General features: G+C 44.4%; 1 protein-coding gene across 1 annotated transcript in view; it reads left to right on the top strand.

Moving 5' to 3' along the window:
• Positions 1–8,443: 8,443 nt before the first annotated feature.
• The window catches only part of FAF2 (Fas associated factor family member 2), a 38,761-nt gene continuing 32,027 nt past the window's right edge, over positions 8,444–15,177 (top strand). Inside the window, exon 1 of the mRNA XM_081091177.1 lies at positions 8,444–8,553. Coding sequence (XP_080947303.1) covers positions 8,491–8,553 — 63 coding nt within the window. The 5' untranslated portion in view covers positions 8,444–8,490. The remainder of the gene's footprint in view (positions 8,554–15,177) is intronic.

Genomic DNA, 15,177 nt, shown 5'->3' with positions numbered 1-15,177 from the left:
TAGAGGCTGGGCCCCTTAAACGTCCCTTAGGTCTGAACCCGCCTGAGAAAGGCAGACCATGTATCGAGGCAGAACTGCGACTCCTCCACCCGTCACCCTCATCAGAGTGTCCCAAGGCCTCCTCCTTGCCAGTGCTGTGCCAAGCACCCGTGCAACAAAATGTAGCAACACCCAGCCCTGGCCACCAGGAGATTACAATCCAGGAGACCAACAGATGGCAAACAGCCAGTCGCAGCCCGTGGGCAAGGTGCTCTGGCCTTAAAGCACAGGGTAGAAAGAATGATATAATGCAAACTGAGATACTAACCCCCAAACCTCAATATTACCAACATAGTCAGTCTGGTTTCATCTACATCCTTTACTCATCCCCACATGTTATTCAATTTTACCTGTAAATAATTCACTATGTTAACCTCTTTTTTAAAAATTTAGAGCTACTTACATTTTTTAAAAATGTCCAATAACAGTTGACATACAATATTATGTCAGTTGCAGGTGTAAAACAGAGTGATTAGACATTCATGTATCTTACGAAGTGATCATCCTGATAAGTCTAGTACCCATCTGGCACTATACATTGTTATTACAATAGTATTGACTCTATTCCTCATGCTATACTTCACATTCCCGTGACTGGCAATTTGTACTTCTTAATCCCTTCACATTTTCCACCCGTCCCCAACACCACTTCCATCTGACAATCATCAATTTGTTCTCTGTATTTATGAGTTGGTTTCTGTTTCGTTTTTTAGATTTCACTTACCAGGTATAAGTGAAATCCTGTGATATTTGTCTTTCTCTGTCTGACTTATTTTACTTAGATTAATACTCTCTAGGTCCACCCATGTTGTTACAAATGGCAAGATTTCATTTTTTATGGCTGAGTAAGATTCCATTGTATATAGAAAGTACCACTTCTTTTTTTTTTTTTAAGAAGGTACAATTTTTAAAAATATTTTTATTGATTTTAGAGAGACCACTTCTTTATCTATTCATCTATTAATAGACACTTAGGTTGCTTCCATATCTTGGTTAATGTAAATAATGCTGCAGTGAACATACGGGTGCATGTATCTATCTTTTTTTTTTTAATCCTCACCCAACGATATTTATTCCATTGATTGATTTTTAGAGAGTGGAAGGGACAGAGGGAGGGGGAGACAGAGAGAGAGAAAGAGAGAGACATCAATGTGAGAGAGAAACATCGATCAGTTGCCTCCTGTACATGTCCTGAACAGGGATCGAACCCTCAACCTAGTTATGTGCTCTGATGGGGAACTGAACCCACCACCTCCCAGTGTATGGGTTTTCCTTCTGGTGGCTCTAACCAACTGACCACACCAGCCAGGGCTACATGAGTTCTTTATAAATTTGGATATTGACCCCTTATCAGATGTATCATTGGTGAATATCTTCTCCCATTCAGTAGGTTGTCTTTTCATTTTGTTGATGGATTCTGTTGTTATGCAAAAACTATTTAGTTTGATGTGTCCCATTGTGTATTTTTCTTTTGTTTCCTTGCCCAAAGAGTTATATCCAAAAAATATTACTAAGAGGAATTTCAAAAATGCTTACTTTTTCTTCTAGGAGTTTTATGGTTTTGGGTCTTATATTTAAGTCTTTAAACCATTTTTGTTTTGCTTTTTAATATATTTTTATTGATTTTAGAGAGGAAGGGAGAGAGGGAGGGAGATAGAAACATCAATGATGAGAGAGAATCATTGATTGGCTGCCTCCTGCACACCCCCAACTGAGCATCGAGCCCGCAACCTGGGCTTGTGCCCTTAACCAGAATCGAACCTGGGACCCTTCACTCCCCAGGCCAACGCTCTATCCATGGAGCCAAATCAGCTAGGGCATCTTTAAACCATTTTGAATTTCTTCTTGTATGTGGTGTAAGACAATGATCCAGTCTCCTTCTTTTGCATGAATCTACCCAGTTTTCCTAGCACCGTTTATTGAAGAGACTGTTTTTACCCCATTACATATTTTTGTCTCTTTTGTCGTAGATTAATTGACTATACAGGTGTGGGTTGATTTCTGGGCTCTCTCTTCTGTTCCATTGATCTATATGTCTATTTTTTTGCCAGTACTATGTTGTTTTGATAACTATAGCCTTGTAGTATAGTTTGATATCAGGTACAGGGAGGGAGAGGGAGAGAGCGATAGAAACATCAATGTGAGGGTGCATCATGGATTAGCTATCTCCTGCACACCAGTACTGGGGGATCGAACCTGCAACCCAGGCATATGCCCTTGACTGGGAATTGAACCAACAACCTTCTGGTGTGTTGGAAGCCAATCCACCCTGGCTGCTTGAGGCAGTCCCTGCAGGGATGTTTCAAGGGACCTGGCATATATGGCATATTGTTCTTTTTTTTTTTTTTTTAATATATTTTATTGATTTTTTACAGAGAGGAAGGGAGAGAGATAGTTAGAAACATCGATCAGCTGCCTCCTGCACATCTCCTACTAGGGATGTGCCCACAACCAAGGTACATGCCCTTGACCGGAATCGAACCTGGGACCTTTCAGTCTGCAGGCCGACGCTCTATCCACTGAGCCAAACCGGTTTTGGCAACATATTGTTCTTAATATGTTTGCTCCCCTCTTAACAGTTATGTGTTTTAAACAGGACCACCTCCCTGAGAAAAGTTGTTTCCCCAGAGGGGTGGTTGGTCGCTTTGATCTTTGCTTGGAGTGACCTCCTTCAGTTACTTCCTTGTAGCTTAGTGGAGCAATGGAGTAACCTTTCAATAGAGATGGGAAGCCCCCTGGCCTTTTGTATAGGATGGATAGGATTGGGACCAAATAGTATAAATACAGATGTTAGATGACAAAAAAAAGAAGAACCTGGCTATGATGATCACCTAAACACTGCCTCCGTGTCATTCCTTCTTCGCCGACTCCATCCACACCTTGGGGAACCCCTGGACCCGCTGGGGCTGGACCCCAACACTGGTGCACAGGACAATGCCTAATCAACTGAGCCACACCAGCCAGGGTCTCACTGAATCATCTTTAAAATGTTATGCTAAGTGAAAGAAGCCAAACACAAAGGCCACAGATTTATGATTACATGTATATTAAATTGTAGAGAGCACCTGGGAAGGCACATGAGCTGATTGTTGGCTGAGTCCAGTGGCGTTGGCAGAGCCACATCCTGGAAACATACCTTGCCAGAGGCAGGTATGTTGTCAGCCTGACCTCATACTCAGGTGCCAGGGGGTGGGTTTCATTATCTAAGTTCAGTCAGGTGCCAGGAACGAATGCAATTATCTGAGCTTAGCCAGGAGTGACAATTACAAAGAAACCACAAGAATGAAGAATTGCAGCCGAAACCGGTTTGGCTCAGTGGATAGAGCGTCGGCCTGCGGACTGAGGGGTCCCAGGTTCGATTCCGGTCAAGGGCATGTACCTGGGTTGCGGGCATATCCCCAGTGGGAGATGTGCAGGAGGCAGCTGATCGATGTTTCTCTCTCATCGATGTTTCTAACTCTCTATCTCTCTCCCTTCCTCTCTGTAAAATATCAATAAAATATATTTAAAAAAAAAAAAAAGAATGAAGAATTGCAGCTTGACCTTTAACCATAATTTCCCATAATTTCCTTTGTCTTACACTCTAGTAAAACTTCTGGTATCATGCTGTATATAATAAGCGCACTGCACTAGCTCTGGATCACTGTCTCTCCATCCAAGGGCAGTGTCCCACCTGGCCCCAGCTTTCACTACTGTCTCTGTGTCTGTCTCTTTCTTTTCTTCAATCCCCAGCCACCCCTACTCAGGACTCATCCACTCTCTAGCTGCGCTGGTCGCAGCCAAGAGAGAAAACTTATATCTGGTGCCCAAACAGGGACCTGAATACAGGTAAACTCTCAAAAGTCAGGGGCAAAAAAAGAAAAAAAAGTCAGGCGAGGGGACAGCTCTGAGAAGTGCACCCCACAACAAATTCAAGAAGTAAGGTAAGGAGCGGATTGTAGTATTAGCTGGGTGTAAAACATGGGAAATTCAGGGTCTCAGGAAAGAGATCTCTGCTCTCAGATGCTTAACACTAGGCTCAAAGCTCCAGGATGCGCTGTTAATCGTAGTCAGATTCTTAATTTCTTAAGTTTTGTTAATGAAACTTGCCCTTGGTTTCCTGAAGAGGGAACCGTCAACTTCCAAACCTGGGAAAAGGTGGGAAAGCAGTTGCGTGACCGATACACAGCAGAAGGTCCAGAGAAGATTCCTATTTCTACATTCACACTATGGTCTTTAATTCGTGATTGCCTTGATCCAGCGCAGGAGAGTTTAAGAATGTCTAAGCAGGGTGCGGCCATGGCTTTACAGCCTACAGTAGAGGGGTGCGAATCTCTAAAAACACCACTTCCTCCCTCTGTGCCACCTCCTCCTCCACCCGCTGCTCCTGTGACTGCAGGCAAGAGCCCACCTGATAAAAATTTACCTCCTAAATATGATCGGGAGCTAGAGTTTGAGATGGAGTGGGACAAGCGTTACCATGATTGGGGTGACTCAGATGATAAGATTTTGCTTGCAGCCGCCCAGCCTTTATGGGGATTAGGCCTAAGGTGTCAGGCAGACATCCCCCGAGGGCTCCCAGACTGCAAGGGGGCGCAGGCTGGGCTGAGGTACCCCCCTGCCCGAGTGCACAAATTTCATGCACTGGGCATCTAGTACACTATAAAATGATTAGAATTGTAAATTTTACCACAAATTTTAAAGACTCAATGTAATTTATCAAGTTAACAAACCAAAAGAGAAAAACTATATAATCATCTCAATGCAGAAAAAGCCTTTGACTAAATTCAACATTGATTCCTAATTAAAAAAACAAAACAAAAAACTCTCAGCAAACTAAAAATTGAAAGGAATTTCCTCAACTTGATCAAGGACAGCTCTGAAAAACCTTCAGCTAACATTAAATTTAATAATGAAAGACTGAACATTCTTCTTCTAATATAGAAATAAGACAAGGATGTCAGCTTTCACAACTTCTACTCAACATTGTACTATTGGTTCTAGCCGGTGTAATAAAGAAAAGGCAGAGACATGCGGCGGGGGGGGGGGGGGGGGGAGAGTCGGGGCGGGGGGGGGGGGGGATACAGAGGCAGAGAGATAGCGCCAAAGGGAATCCAGATATAAAAGGAAGAGGTAAAACTACATATACACACAACATGATTGTCTTATGTAGAAATCCATCTCTTCCATTCTCTATAAAAAAGCTACCAGAACTAATATGTGTTTAGCAAGGTCATAAGAGGTAAATGAGCATACAATAGAATTGTATTTTTTTATTGATTTTTTTAGAGAGAGAGGGAGGGAGATAGAAACAGAAACATCGATGACAGAGAAACACTGATTGGCTGCCTCCTGCACCCCCCCCCCCCCCACTTACTGGGGGTAGGGCTTGCAACCCAGGCATGTGCCCTGACCAGGAATTGAACTGGTGACCTCTTGGTGCATGGACAACACTCAACTGAGCCACACCAGCTAGACTATGAATTGTATTTTTATTTATTAGCAGTGACCAAGAGGAAAAGTGAAATTTTAAAATGCCATTTACAATAGCATCAAAATATAAGTATCTAGAAATAAATCTAACGAATGATATGATTCATATGCTAAAAACTACAAAATATTGCTGAAATTAAATTTTTAAAAATGGAGAAATATACCTTGTTCATGGATTAGAAGACCCAATATTGCCCAGCTGTGGCTCAATTCCCCAGCAGGGGGTGTGTAAGAGTCAGCCAATTGAGGATTCTTTCTCATCATTGGTGTTTCTATCTCTCTCCCTCCCCCTTCCTCTCTCTGAAATCTATAAACACACACACACACACATTGTGATTCAATTAGCTGGCTGTAAATTGCTCAGACTGTTTTGCCTTATTTAATTATATTGTCTGTTTTCTTTATTCTACTTGTCAAGGAATCTCTCTAGCCCAGCGGTTCTCAACCTGTGGGTCGCGACCCCTTTGGCGGTTGAACAACCCTTTCACAGGGGTCGCCTAAGACCATCCTGCATATCAAATATTTACATTACGATTCATAACAGTAGCAACATTACAGTTATGAAGTAGCAATGAAAATAATTTTATGGTTGGGTCACAACCTGAGGAACTGTATTTAAAGGGCCAGAAGGTTGAGAACTACTGCTCTAGCCTCTTAATATCCTGCCTCATTATCACTAGACTAGGGGCCTAGTGCATGAATTCGTGCATGGGTGGGCTTCCTCAGCCTGGCCAGCTATCAAGGGCAATCGAGGCTGATTGGGGCCAGCCGACTGGGGGGAGGGACCGCAGGAGGTTGACTGGCAATGGGAGGTTGGCCATGGGAGCGCACTGACGACCAGGGGGCAGCTCCTGTGTTGAGTGTCTGCCCCCTGCTGGTCAGTGCACATCATAGCAATCAGTCATAAGGGTCACCTAGGGTTTTACACACATAGATGATATTTTACCTGCTCACCGTTTCTCTCCCAGCTATGCCTTCCATGAAGGGAACAGAGACCAGGTTGGTTTGACCTACCCCTGAATCCCTTGTGCTGAGAAGTGCACTGGGCACAGAGTACAAGCTCTGTAAATACTGGGCCTGGCTAGATCCTTAGAGCAAAGGCCCCAGGTATGGGAATTAAGCCATGGAAACTAAAGAGGGAAATACAGCTAATGTCTGTGGGATAGAGAGGGTTGGTCTTTAATGAGAGCATCTCAAATTGGTACATAAAAGGGCCACTGATTTTTGGACAATGAAGAAAATATGCTGATAACAAATGTCCTTTAAAGTGGAGATATTTTGCCCTAGCTGCTTTGGCTCAGTGGATAGAATGTCGGCTTGCAGACTGAAGGGTCCTGGGTTCAATTCCAGTCAAGGGCATGTACCTCGGTTGCAGGCTTTTTCCCAGCCCAGGCGCTGATCAGGGTGTGTGCAGGAGACAATCAATCAATGTGTTTCTCTCACATTGATATTTCTATCTTTCCCTCTCTCTTCCATTTTCTCTAAAAATCAATGAAGTAATATTCTCAGGTGAGGATTTAAAAAATAAAATAATAAGGTGGAGATATTTTATTGCTCTTTTAAAACTCCATGTTCATTCAAAAAAAAAGGAAAAAAAATTAAATCCATGTTCATAAACAAAATTTCCACGATTTGTGAACTGTGAACAAGTTCAAACAACACCTTGGCAGGATGGGAAAGGGGGAAAGCAGACCTATTTACAGATGGTTTAAATAACCTAGATGCATTTAAATTTTCCCCATAATCTTAGAGCATGTGTCCCATGCTGTTACCTGAAAGGCCCTGTGCCTGAGGGGGTCTGCCTCAGGCCGGCCTGTAGTGTGCGTGTTCTTGACTTGGGGCAGGAAAGTTTTCACAAAACGGGTCCAGGTGGTTTTGAAAGTGTGGTAGGCAGTTAGACAAGAGCAGATCAAGGATAATGTGCCAGGTACAGAAGGTCGCCTGGGCAAAAAGCCCTGGGTGCCTGGCAAAGGACAATTGTAGGGTGGGAACTTCGCCACCAGGGTGACCTTTCCTCCCGCAGGCTGGGCCTGCGGTTTGGACCCCCTGACCTTTCCTCCCTAGGCCTCAGTTGTATTTCAGCTCCAGGCCCAGAAAAACAGCAAAAGCAGATAAGAAACACCATGGCTGACCCCAGGACCAGCTGCACTGAATAATGACCCCTGTCTTGGCACCAACCAATCAGTGGAGACCTAGACCCTGAAAAGACACACCTGGAAAGCTGCTGCACATTCTACTGAGATCTTCCCCTGGGACCTTCCCCTGGGCCTCCCCTGAGCTTGTCAGGTCAGCATGTGGCCCCTTTCGTTCACAACCGAAAGCTTTGCCCAAGGCTGGTAGCGCCATTAAACATCAAAGACCCAGGTCGCCAAGTCCAATCTTAACCAGCGACTTCAAAGCTCAGACGTTCCGGGGCCACAGCCTTCCACAGTTCCCGCCTGGAAGGCGGCGTGGGAAATGCCCGGTCAGTATTCAGAGACTGTAGGAACCTCCCGAGAGATGATCAGGATCTTTAGGAAATGCCAGAGCAGGTATCAAACATCAAACGGCCAATATTTTGGCAAGTCCACAATTTCCTAAAATAACATTCAGGAATAGCGTATGTTTAAGGAACAAGCGGGAAACAGCCGAGTGGCTTTCGGGAACTTCCGGAACTTCTCGATCCGCATTCGGGACTTCTCGGCTCTTTGGGATCTCTTCAGGAGTCTTAGTTTCCTATAGCCGATCCGTTCTTGGACGAAATCCTGACGGGTACCGACAGTCCCTCGGCAATTTCCGTAAGTATTCGGGATCTGCCCGAGAGTGGCGCCCTCTGGCGGCGCGAACGATCACGACCACTACCACCACTACCCGGGCTGAGCCAGCACGCGCAGGCGCAGTTGCGCGTCGGCTGCCGTTCCGACCGGACGTAGTTGCTGCTGAGATCAGTTCCGGCGGGTGACGGTGCGGACGGGTCAGAAGCGTAGAGGCGGCGGCAAAATGGCGGCGCCTGAGGAACAGGATCTAACCCAGGAGCAGACAGAGAAGCTGCTGCAGTTTCAGGTAGCAGCGAGTACTCGGCGCAGCACATGCCGCCGCGGGCTGGGGAGTGGGCCTCCAGAGGAGCCCAGAACCCTCCTGAAGTTGGGCGCGAGGTTCGCAGACCAGCAGGCGGCCCCCTCCCCCCAGACGCCAACTGCCCCGCTGCCCCGAGCCTGTCTGTGGCCGGCCTTCCAGAGGCGGCAGCTGCCAGACCCGCCTCCCCCTCTCCAGCTTCCCCGGGGTCCTTTAGGGGCGCCGGTCTTCAGACATCCTTCCCAGATCGGGTCCTCTCCGCCCAGCGACTCTGGATCTACCGCGGATGCTTAATCCCCACCGTGGGGTTGGCCTCGTTTCGGGTCCCTGGAAATGCTGCCGGCACCCCATGCTGCTTGCATACACATGTCCTGAGGGCGTCTTGGGTGCCAAGGCTTGTGTGGGGCGACCTGGTGGGGGAAGGGCAGGCCTGGCCCCCGCCCTGAAGGTGTGGGAGGACCCCGCGTTGTTCGGAAACAAATGCAACATCATCAATGTCATCAGCGGCCCCGGGCGAGGTGTGGTGCCCTCGGCCGGTTCCCGGACTCACGTGCGTGACGGAGCCGAGGAGGGTGGCAACTCGCCGGAGTCGGCCTTCGAAAGGGGGTGTGGGGCTCAGAACTGGGGCTTAAATAAGCCCTTATGTCTGAGCTGGAGAGTCCGGGGGGAGGAGACCCCTAGGGTGGGTAATCTTGACCCTTGGTTACTCTGGTCGATACCAGTTTCCTTATGGATATAAAATACATGTTTTAAAAAGGTTTTCCCCCTAGTGATAGTGTGGGAATCAAATCAGAAGGGCTGTCTGAAGGGCTTTGTAAAACGTAAAAATGCTCCCAAACAGTATTACTGCTTATTAATCATTTTTTTGACTTAGGGGAGAATTAAAGCTTTAGTGGTACACTTATTTCCTGATATAAAATGTGCTATATATTTATTCATGCCAGCAGTTACCAGGAACCTTAGTGCTCAGGCCCTCCCAAGTTAGAATGCCATTTATTTATTTATTTTTAAAAATATATTTTATTGATTTTTTACAGAGAGGAAGGGAGAGAGATAGAGAGTCAGGAACATCGATGAGAGAGAAACACCGATCCGCTGCCTCCTGCACACTCCCCACTGGGGATGTGCCGGCAACCCAGGTACATGCCCTTGACCGGAATCGAACCTGGGATCCTTGAGTCCGCAGGCTGACGGTCTATCCACTGAGCCAAGCCGGTCAGGGCGCCATTTATTTGAGTATGATGTTGTAAGTGCTTGGCTAAACACCGAGCACACGTTATCGGATTTAATACACTATGAGATTCGTACTGTTACAGTCCCTGTTTTACAGATGAAGGATATGAGGCTTAAGAAGGAAGGTGCTTAAGTGGTTACACAGCTAGTAAGTGGTGGTGTGAGATTTAAGGCCAAGTCTGTCTTTTCAGAACCTTTCCCTGAGCCCTTGACTGGTGTGCCATACAACCTGTGTATCACCGGTAGTGGAATGCAAATGCTGTGATTTGCCTTTTTTATTTTAGCAAGTTCTCACTTTTCCAAAATTTCCTTGGTTAGATTTCACTGAAATTTTGGAGGTTGTTTTTTTTCCCCCCCTCTTAAATTGATCAGTGGCACCGGAAACTAACAGGATTTTGTATGTTTGTTATACATCAACTTAAAAAGTTGAGCAGTGGGTTGGAACTGTATAAAATGGAAAATTACTATCATAGAAGTTAGTTGATATTTAATTGGAGTTTTGAGTAGAGAAACTGATGACACAGCAAATTAGAATCAGAATGAATACACAGCTTCCATTTCCTGGTAGACCACTAATTTCAGAGTTTTGTTTAACTTTGGCAGACCATTTTACCCCCTACAGCGCTTCAGGGTTATCCCATGGTGTTTAAATGTAATGAAGTGATGTGAGTCATGGCTCATGGTGTACTTAGTCTGGTCCTGGGAGAACATGAATATGTGGTAGCATTTCTGAAGTAAAGTGCATAGCAACCTCTGTTTTTGTCTTCATTGGACATCTATAGCAGTAAGAGATGAATAGCACATTAAAGTTGTATTAAGATTGCTTTATGAAATTGGATATACTAAGGCAAATGTATATGGCATTTATGTGTTCTTTAAGTAGTTTCTGGATCAGTTTCATCATCTAGATTGCCATTATACATTCTTTGAAACTTACTAGGTGTCAAGCATTATGCCAGGTATTTGATATACATGAACTCTTTTAAACCTCTTACTAATACTGTAAGGTGTTAACGTCCATTCAACTTATTTTTAAAAAATATATTTTTATTGATTTCAAAGAGGAAGAGAGAGATTTAGAAACATCAATGATGAGAGAAAATCATTGATCGGCTGCCTCCTGCATAGCCCCTACTGGGGATTGAGCTCGCAACCTGGGCGTATGCCCTTGACAGGAATTGAACTTGGGACCCTTCAGTCTGCAGGTGGACACTCTATCCACTGAGCCAAACCAGCTAAGGCCCATTCAACTTATTGATGAAGAAACAGGTTCTGAGAGGTAAAGTAACTTACACAGGTAGTAAGTGTCAGAGATTTAGAAGTCCATACCCATAACCATCGTATCTATAATCTAGTGGAGAAGCCAGGTACATATATGAATGAGTATCCTGTAGTTTGTTAATGCTAATAGTGTGGTACTGTATAGACAGTGCAGTGGGAATTTAGGAAAAGGATAGGAGGGGGAGAGAAGGATGGCTCTTAGGCATGGTGCTAGATACTAGATTATAACCATATGCTTAATCCTCCCAGTAACCTTACAGAGCACCATAGCTGGTATGCCTGCTCCTAGGTGAAAAAACAGATCTATTGAAGTATTTGCATAAAGTCATTAAGCTATTAAGTAGTGGAAATGGAATTAGAGTTAGAAATCTAGTGGGTCTGGATCTGGATTTCAAGTCTGGGCTCTCCACTGTACTTTGCTACTTTGAAGGAGGAATAGAATTTCAATAGGTGGTGGAGAGGAGGCTGTTCAAAGGGGATGAAACAGCTCAAGCATGGGATGGAGGTGGAGTATAGAGTGTGTTTGTGTTGGATTTAGAGAATTGGAAGTGGAAAATAAGACTGGAAAGATAGAGATACGGCCTCCCCAAATCTTTAAAAGCTGTGCACAATGGTTTAAATTTTAAGGTGTAGGTGTGGGGAGCCATTAAAGTTTTTTCAACTAGGGTGTGACATAACACTAGGTTTCAGGTTGCTTCACTAACAAACCATATGGAGCATGTGCTTGAAATTTCCACCGGGTTCAGGACAGAACAGGGTGACACTGCTAGGAGCTAGTTCTCCCCCACCATCCCCCTACCCTGGGTTTATTTGTACAAATAGCACAGGAGGCAGCAGCACCATGCAGACAGCAGCCCAGGGGTCACACCACCTGTTCCGTCCTCACATTGACTGACAGAGGTCAGTACTGTGGAGCTGTGGTGGGGCCTGGGCACCTTTGGGAGCCTGGACTGCAGCTTGGAAACCACATCATGGGGCTTGGTTTGAACCTTGTCCTTGGACTTGCAGAGTCTGGGACTCTTGGTGATGTGGGCAGGAGCACATTTCCCAAGCTGGGGTGAGTGATGTAGGCAAGCAGATTGAACTTGTGGCTGTTGCTCTTTGGGATCTTGGGCTTGACCTCTTTCGGCTTTATGAGGGCCTGAGAGCCATCGCATGTGTGCTCATGGCCTGCATTGTCAGCCTGCATCTTATTCAGGCCTTGCTTGTGCTTCTTGGCAAAGCACATGCTCCTCAAGAACTTGAGGTCCACCCCATTAAGGGATGGGTGTCTTTGTGATTGAGGTTTCTTGATTCTGTTTCGGTGCCATTTTTGGGACTGGTTGTGCCAGGTATGGTCCCTAGATTTGGCCATATCTGCACTGAAGCCCGCGGCTCCCAAAGCGCCTGAGACTGGGGAGAGAGAGAGTGGGGCTATTTCTCAATGTATTGCTTCATTTGTTATATTGAAATTAGCAAAAGTAAAATATTTTAGAAATCTCGGGTTTCCTCTATTTCACTTTTTTTGTGTGATGTGATTTGATTGGAATCCCTAGGGTATATTTTTCATGCTTCTCAGTCTGTTTGCTATCTTCTACGATTTTTGTAGTTATCTTTTTCTACTATGTATTTTGGAACTGGTTGAGTTATGAATAATACAGATATTTGTTTTAAGCTGTTTCAAATGGGAAAGAATAGGTTCTTGTTTTTTGTTAATCCTCATCTGAGGATATTTTTTTCCACTGAGTTTTAGAGAGAGTGGAAAAGGGGTGGGAAGGTGGAGAAAGAGAGAGAGAGAGAGAGAGAGAGAGAGAGAGAGAGAGAGAGAGAGAAAGAAAGAAACATCTATGTGAGAAAGACACATCAAAGTCAATTTTCCCAAATTCCCAAATATAGCAAGCTCCTCTAGTGCCTTGGTTTGCTGCCTTTAGGTTGTTTGAACACCTGGAGAAAGATGATATGACAGAGAGGGAAGGGACTAAAGGAAATATGCACGGCCCTTTTGCTTACACAGGAGTAAGAGATTTCTTTCTTCTCAAATGGATATTAGGGTCTTTGTTCTCTTAAATTATAGAAAATAAAGCCTGAACTCTGGGCTGTAGAATCAAACTCATTTTGAAAATCTTCCCTTTTGGCTTCATCAGACTCTTTATTGCCTAAAGGAAAAAATACATGATGCTTTTTGTTCATGTATTTAAAAAAAAATCATAGAGTGATCTGTTTGAAATTTTTTGCCAAGAAATTTGATGTTGTAGAGAAAACATGAGCTTTGAAACTTGAAGCAAACCAGAATTAGCCTTTTGAGTTAGCTTCTGGTGAGTTATTCGACCTTAGGCAAATTCTTCTTTGAAGCTGTTCTCATCTATAAAATGGGGATAATTTTATCTGATTCACAGCTTTTTTTTTTTCTTTTAAATCTAGCAAGTTAATACATGCTTATTGTGCAAGTCAGCAGCATAAAATTGTGTAAAAAGGTAACTAAATCTCATCTTTCCCCTCTTATCCTCATAACTGGCTATGGTGTATCTTTGTATATACTCTTCTTCTGCATGTACAGATATACAAATGCTTAATATATAAGCTGTCTTACCCTAACCTTCACTTAACTGAACAGATGTCCTCCATTTTCTAAGGTCTATTCTCTAATACAGCCAATTATTTTGTTTTTTTGTTTGTTTAATCCTAACCCAAGATATGTTTACTGATTTGAGGGAGAGAGAAAGAGAAACATTGATGTAAGGGAGAAACATCGATCAGCTGCCTCTGGGATGCACCCTGACCAGGGATGCAACCTGCAACTTAGGTATGCGCCGTGACTGGGAATCGAATCAAACCTTTTGATGTATGGTATGATGCTTCAACAAACTGAGCTACACCGGCCAGTTGGGGGTGTGCAGGAGGCAGCTGATCAATGATTCTCTCTCATCATTGACGTTCCTCTCTCTCTCTTCCTCTCTGAAATCACTAACAATATATTTTTTTAAAAAGGGTAGGCTTTCGCCGAAACCGGTTTGGCTCAGTGGATAGAGCGTCGGCCTGCGGACTGAAAGGTCCCAGGTTCGATTCCGGTCAAGGGCATGTACCTGGGTTGCAGGCATATCCCCAGTAGGAGATGTGCAGGAGGCAGCTGATCGATGTTTCTCTCTCATCGATGTTTCTAACTCTCTATCTCTCTCCCTTCCTCTCTGTAAAAAATCAATAAAATATATTTTTTTTAAAAAAAGGGTAGGCTTTCATCACAAGATTGATGCATACATGTCTATGCTTTAAGTTTAAGTGAAGTATTTAACTGACATGGATGTTTTTATTCTCACTCTAAGCCAATTGTTTTTAATGCCTCCTAGTAGGGTTTGAGCGTGCTACCTGGGCATGTGCTCTTAACTGGAATCGAACTCAGGACCCTTCAGTCCACATGCTGACGCTCTACCCACTGAGCCAAACCAGCTAGGGGGGGACTTTTTAAATATATTTTATTGATTTTTTACAGAGAGGAAGGGAGAGAGATAGAGAGTTAGAAACATCGATGATGAGAGAAACATCGATCAGCTGCCTCCTGCACATCTACTGGGGATGTGCCCGCAACCCAGGTACATGCCCTTGACCGGAATCGAACCTGGGAGCTTTCAGTCCGCAGGCCGACGCTCTATCCACTGAGGAGACTTTTTAATTAATTGGCTAGTTAGTAGATCCCATTCTCTCTCTCTCTCTCTTTTTTTATTAAATCTTTATTGTTCAGATTATTACAGTTGTTCCTCTTTTTCCCCCCATAGCTCCCCTCCACCCGGTTCCCACCCACCCCCCCACCGCCCTCACCCCCCCCCCCACTGTCCTCATCTATAGGTGCACAATTTTTGTCCAGTCTCTTCCCGCATCCCCCACACCCCTTTCCCCCCCAAGAATAGTCAGTCCACTCCCTTTCTATGCCCCTGATTCTATTATAATCAACAGTTTATTCTGTTCATCAGATTATTCACTTGATTTTTAGATTCACTTGTTGATAGATGTGTATTTGTTGTTCATAATTTGTATCTTTACCTTTTTCTTCTTCTTCCTCTTCTTAAAGGATACCTTTCAGCATTTCATATAATACTGGTTTGGTGGTGATAAACTCCTTTAGCT

This window comes from Myotis nattereri (assembly GCF_964212035.1).
Source record: "Myotis nattereri genome assembly, chromosome: 5".
Lineage (NCBI taxonomy): Eukaryota > Metazoa > Chordata > Mammalia > Chiroptera > Vespertilionidae > Myotis > Myotis nattereri.
The sequence above is the reverse complement of the archived record's forward strand: the minus strand, read 5'-3'. Positions and strand labels throughout refer to the sequence as shown.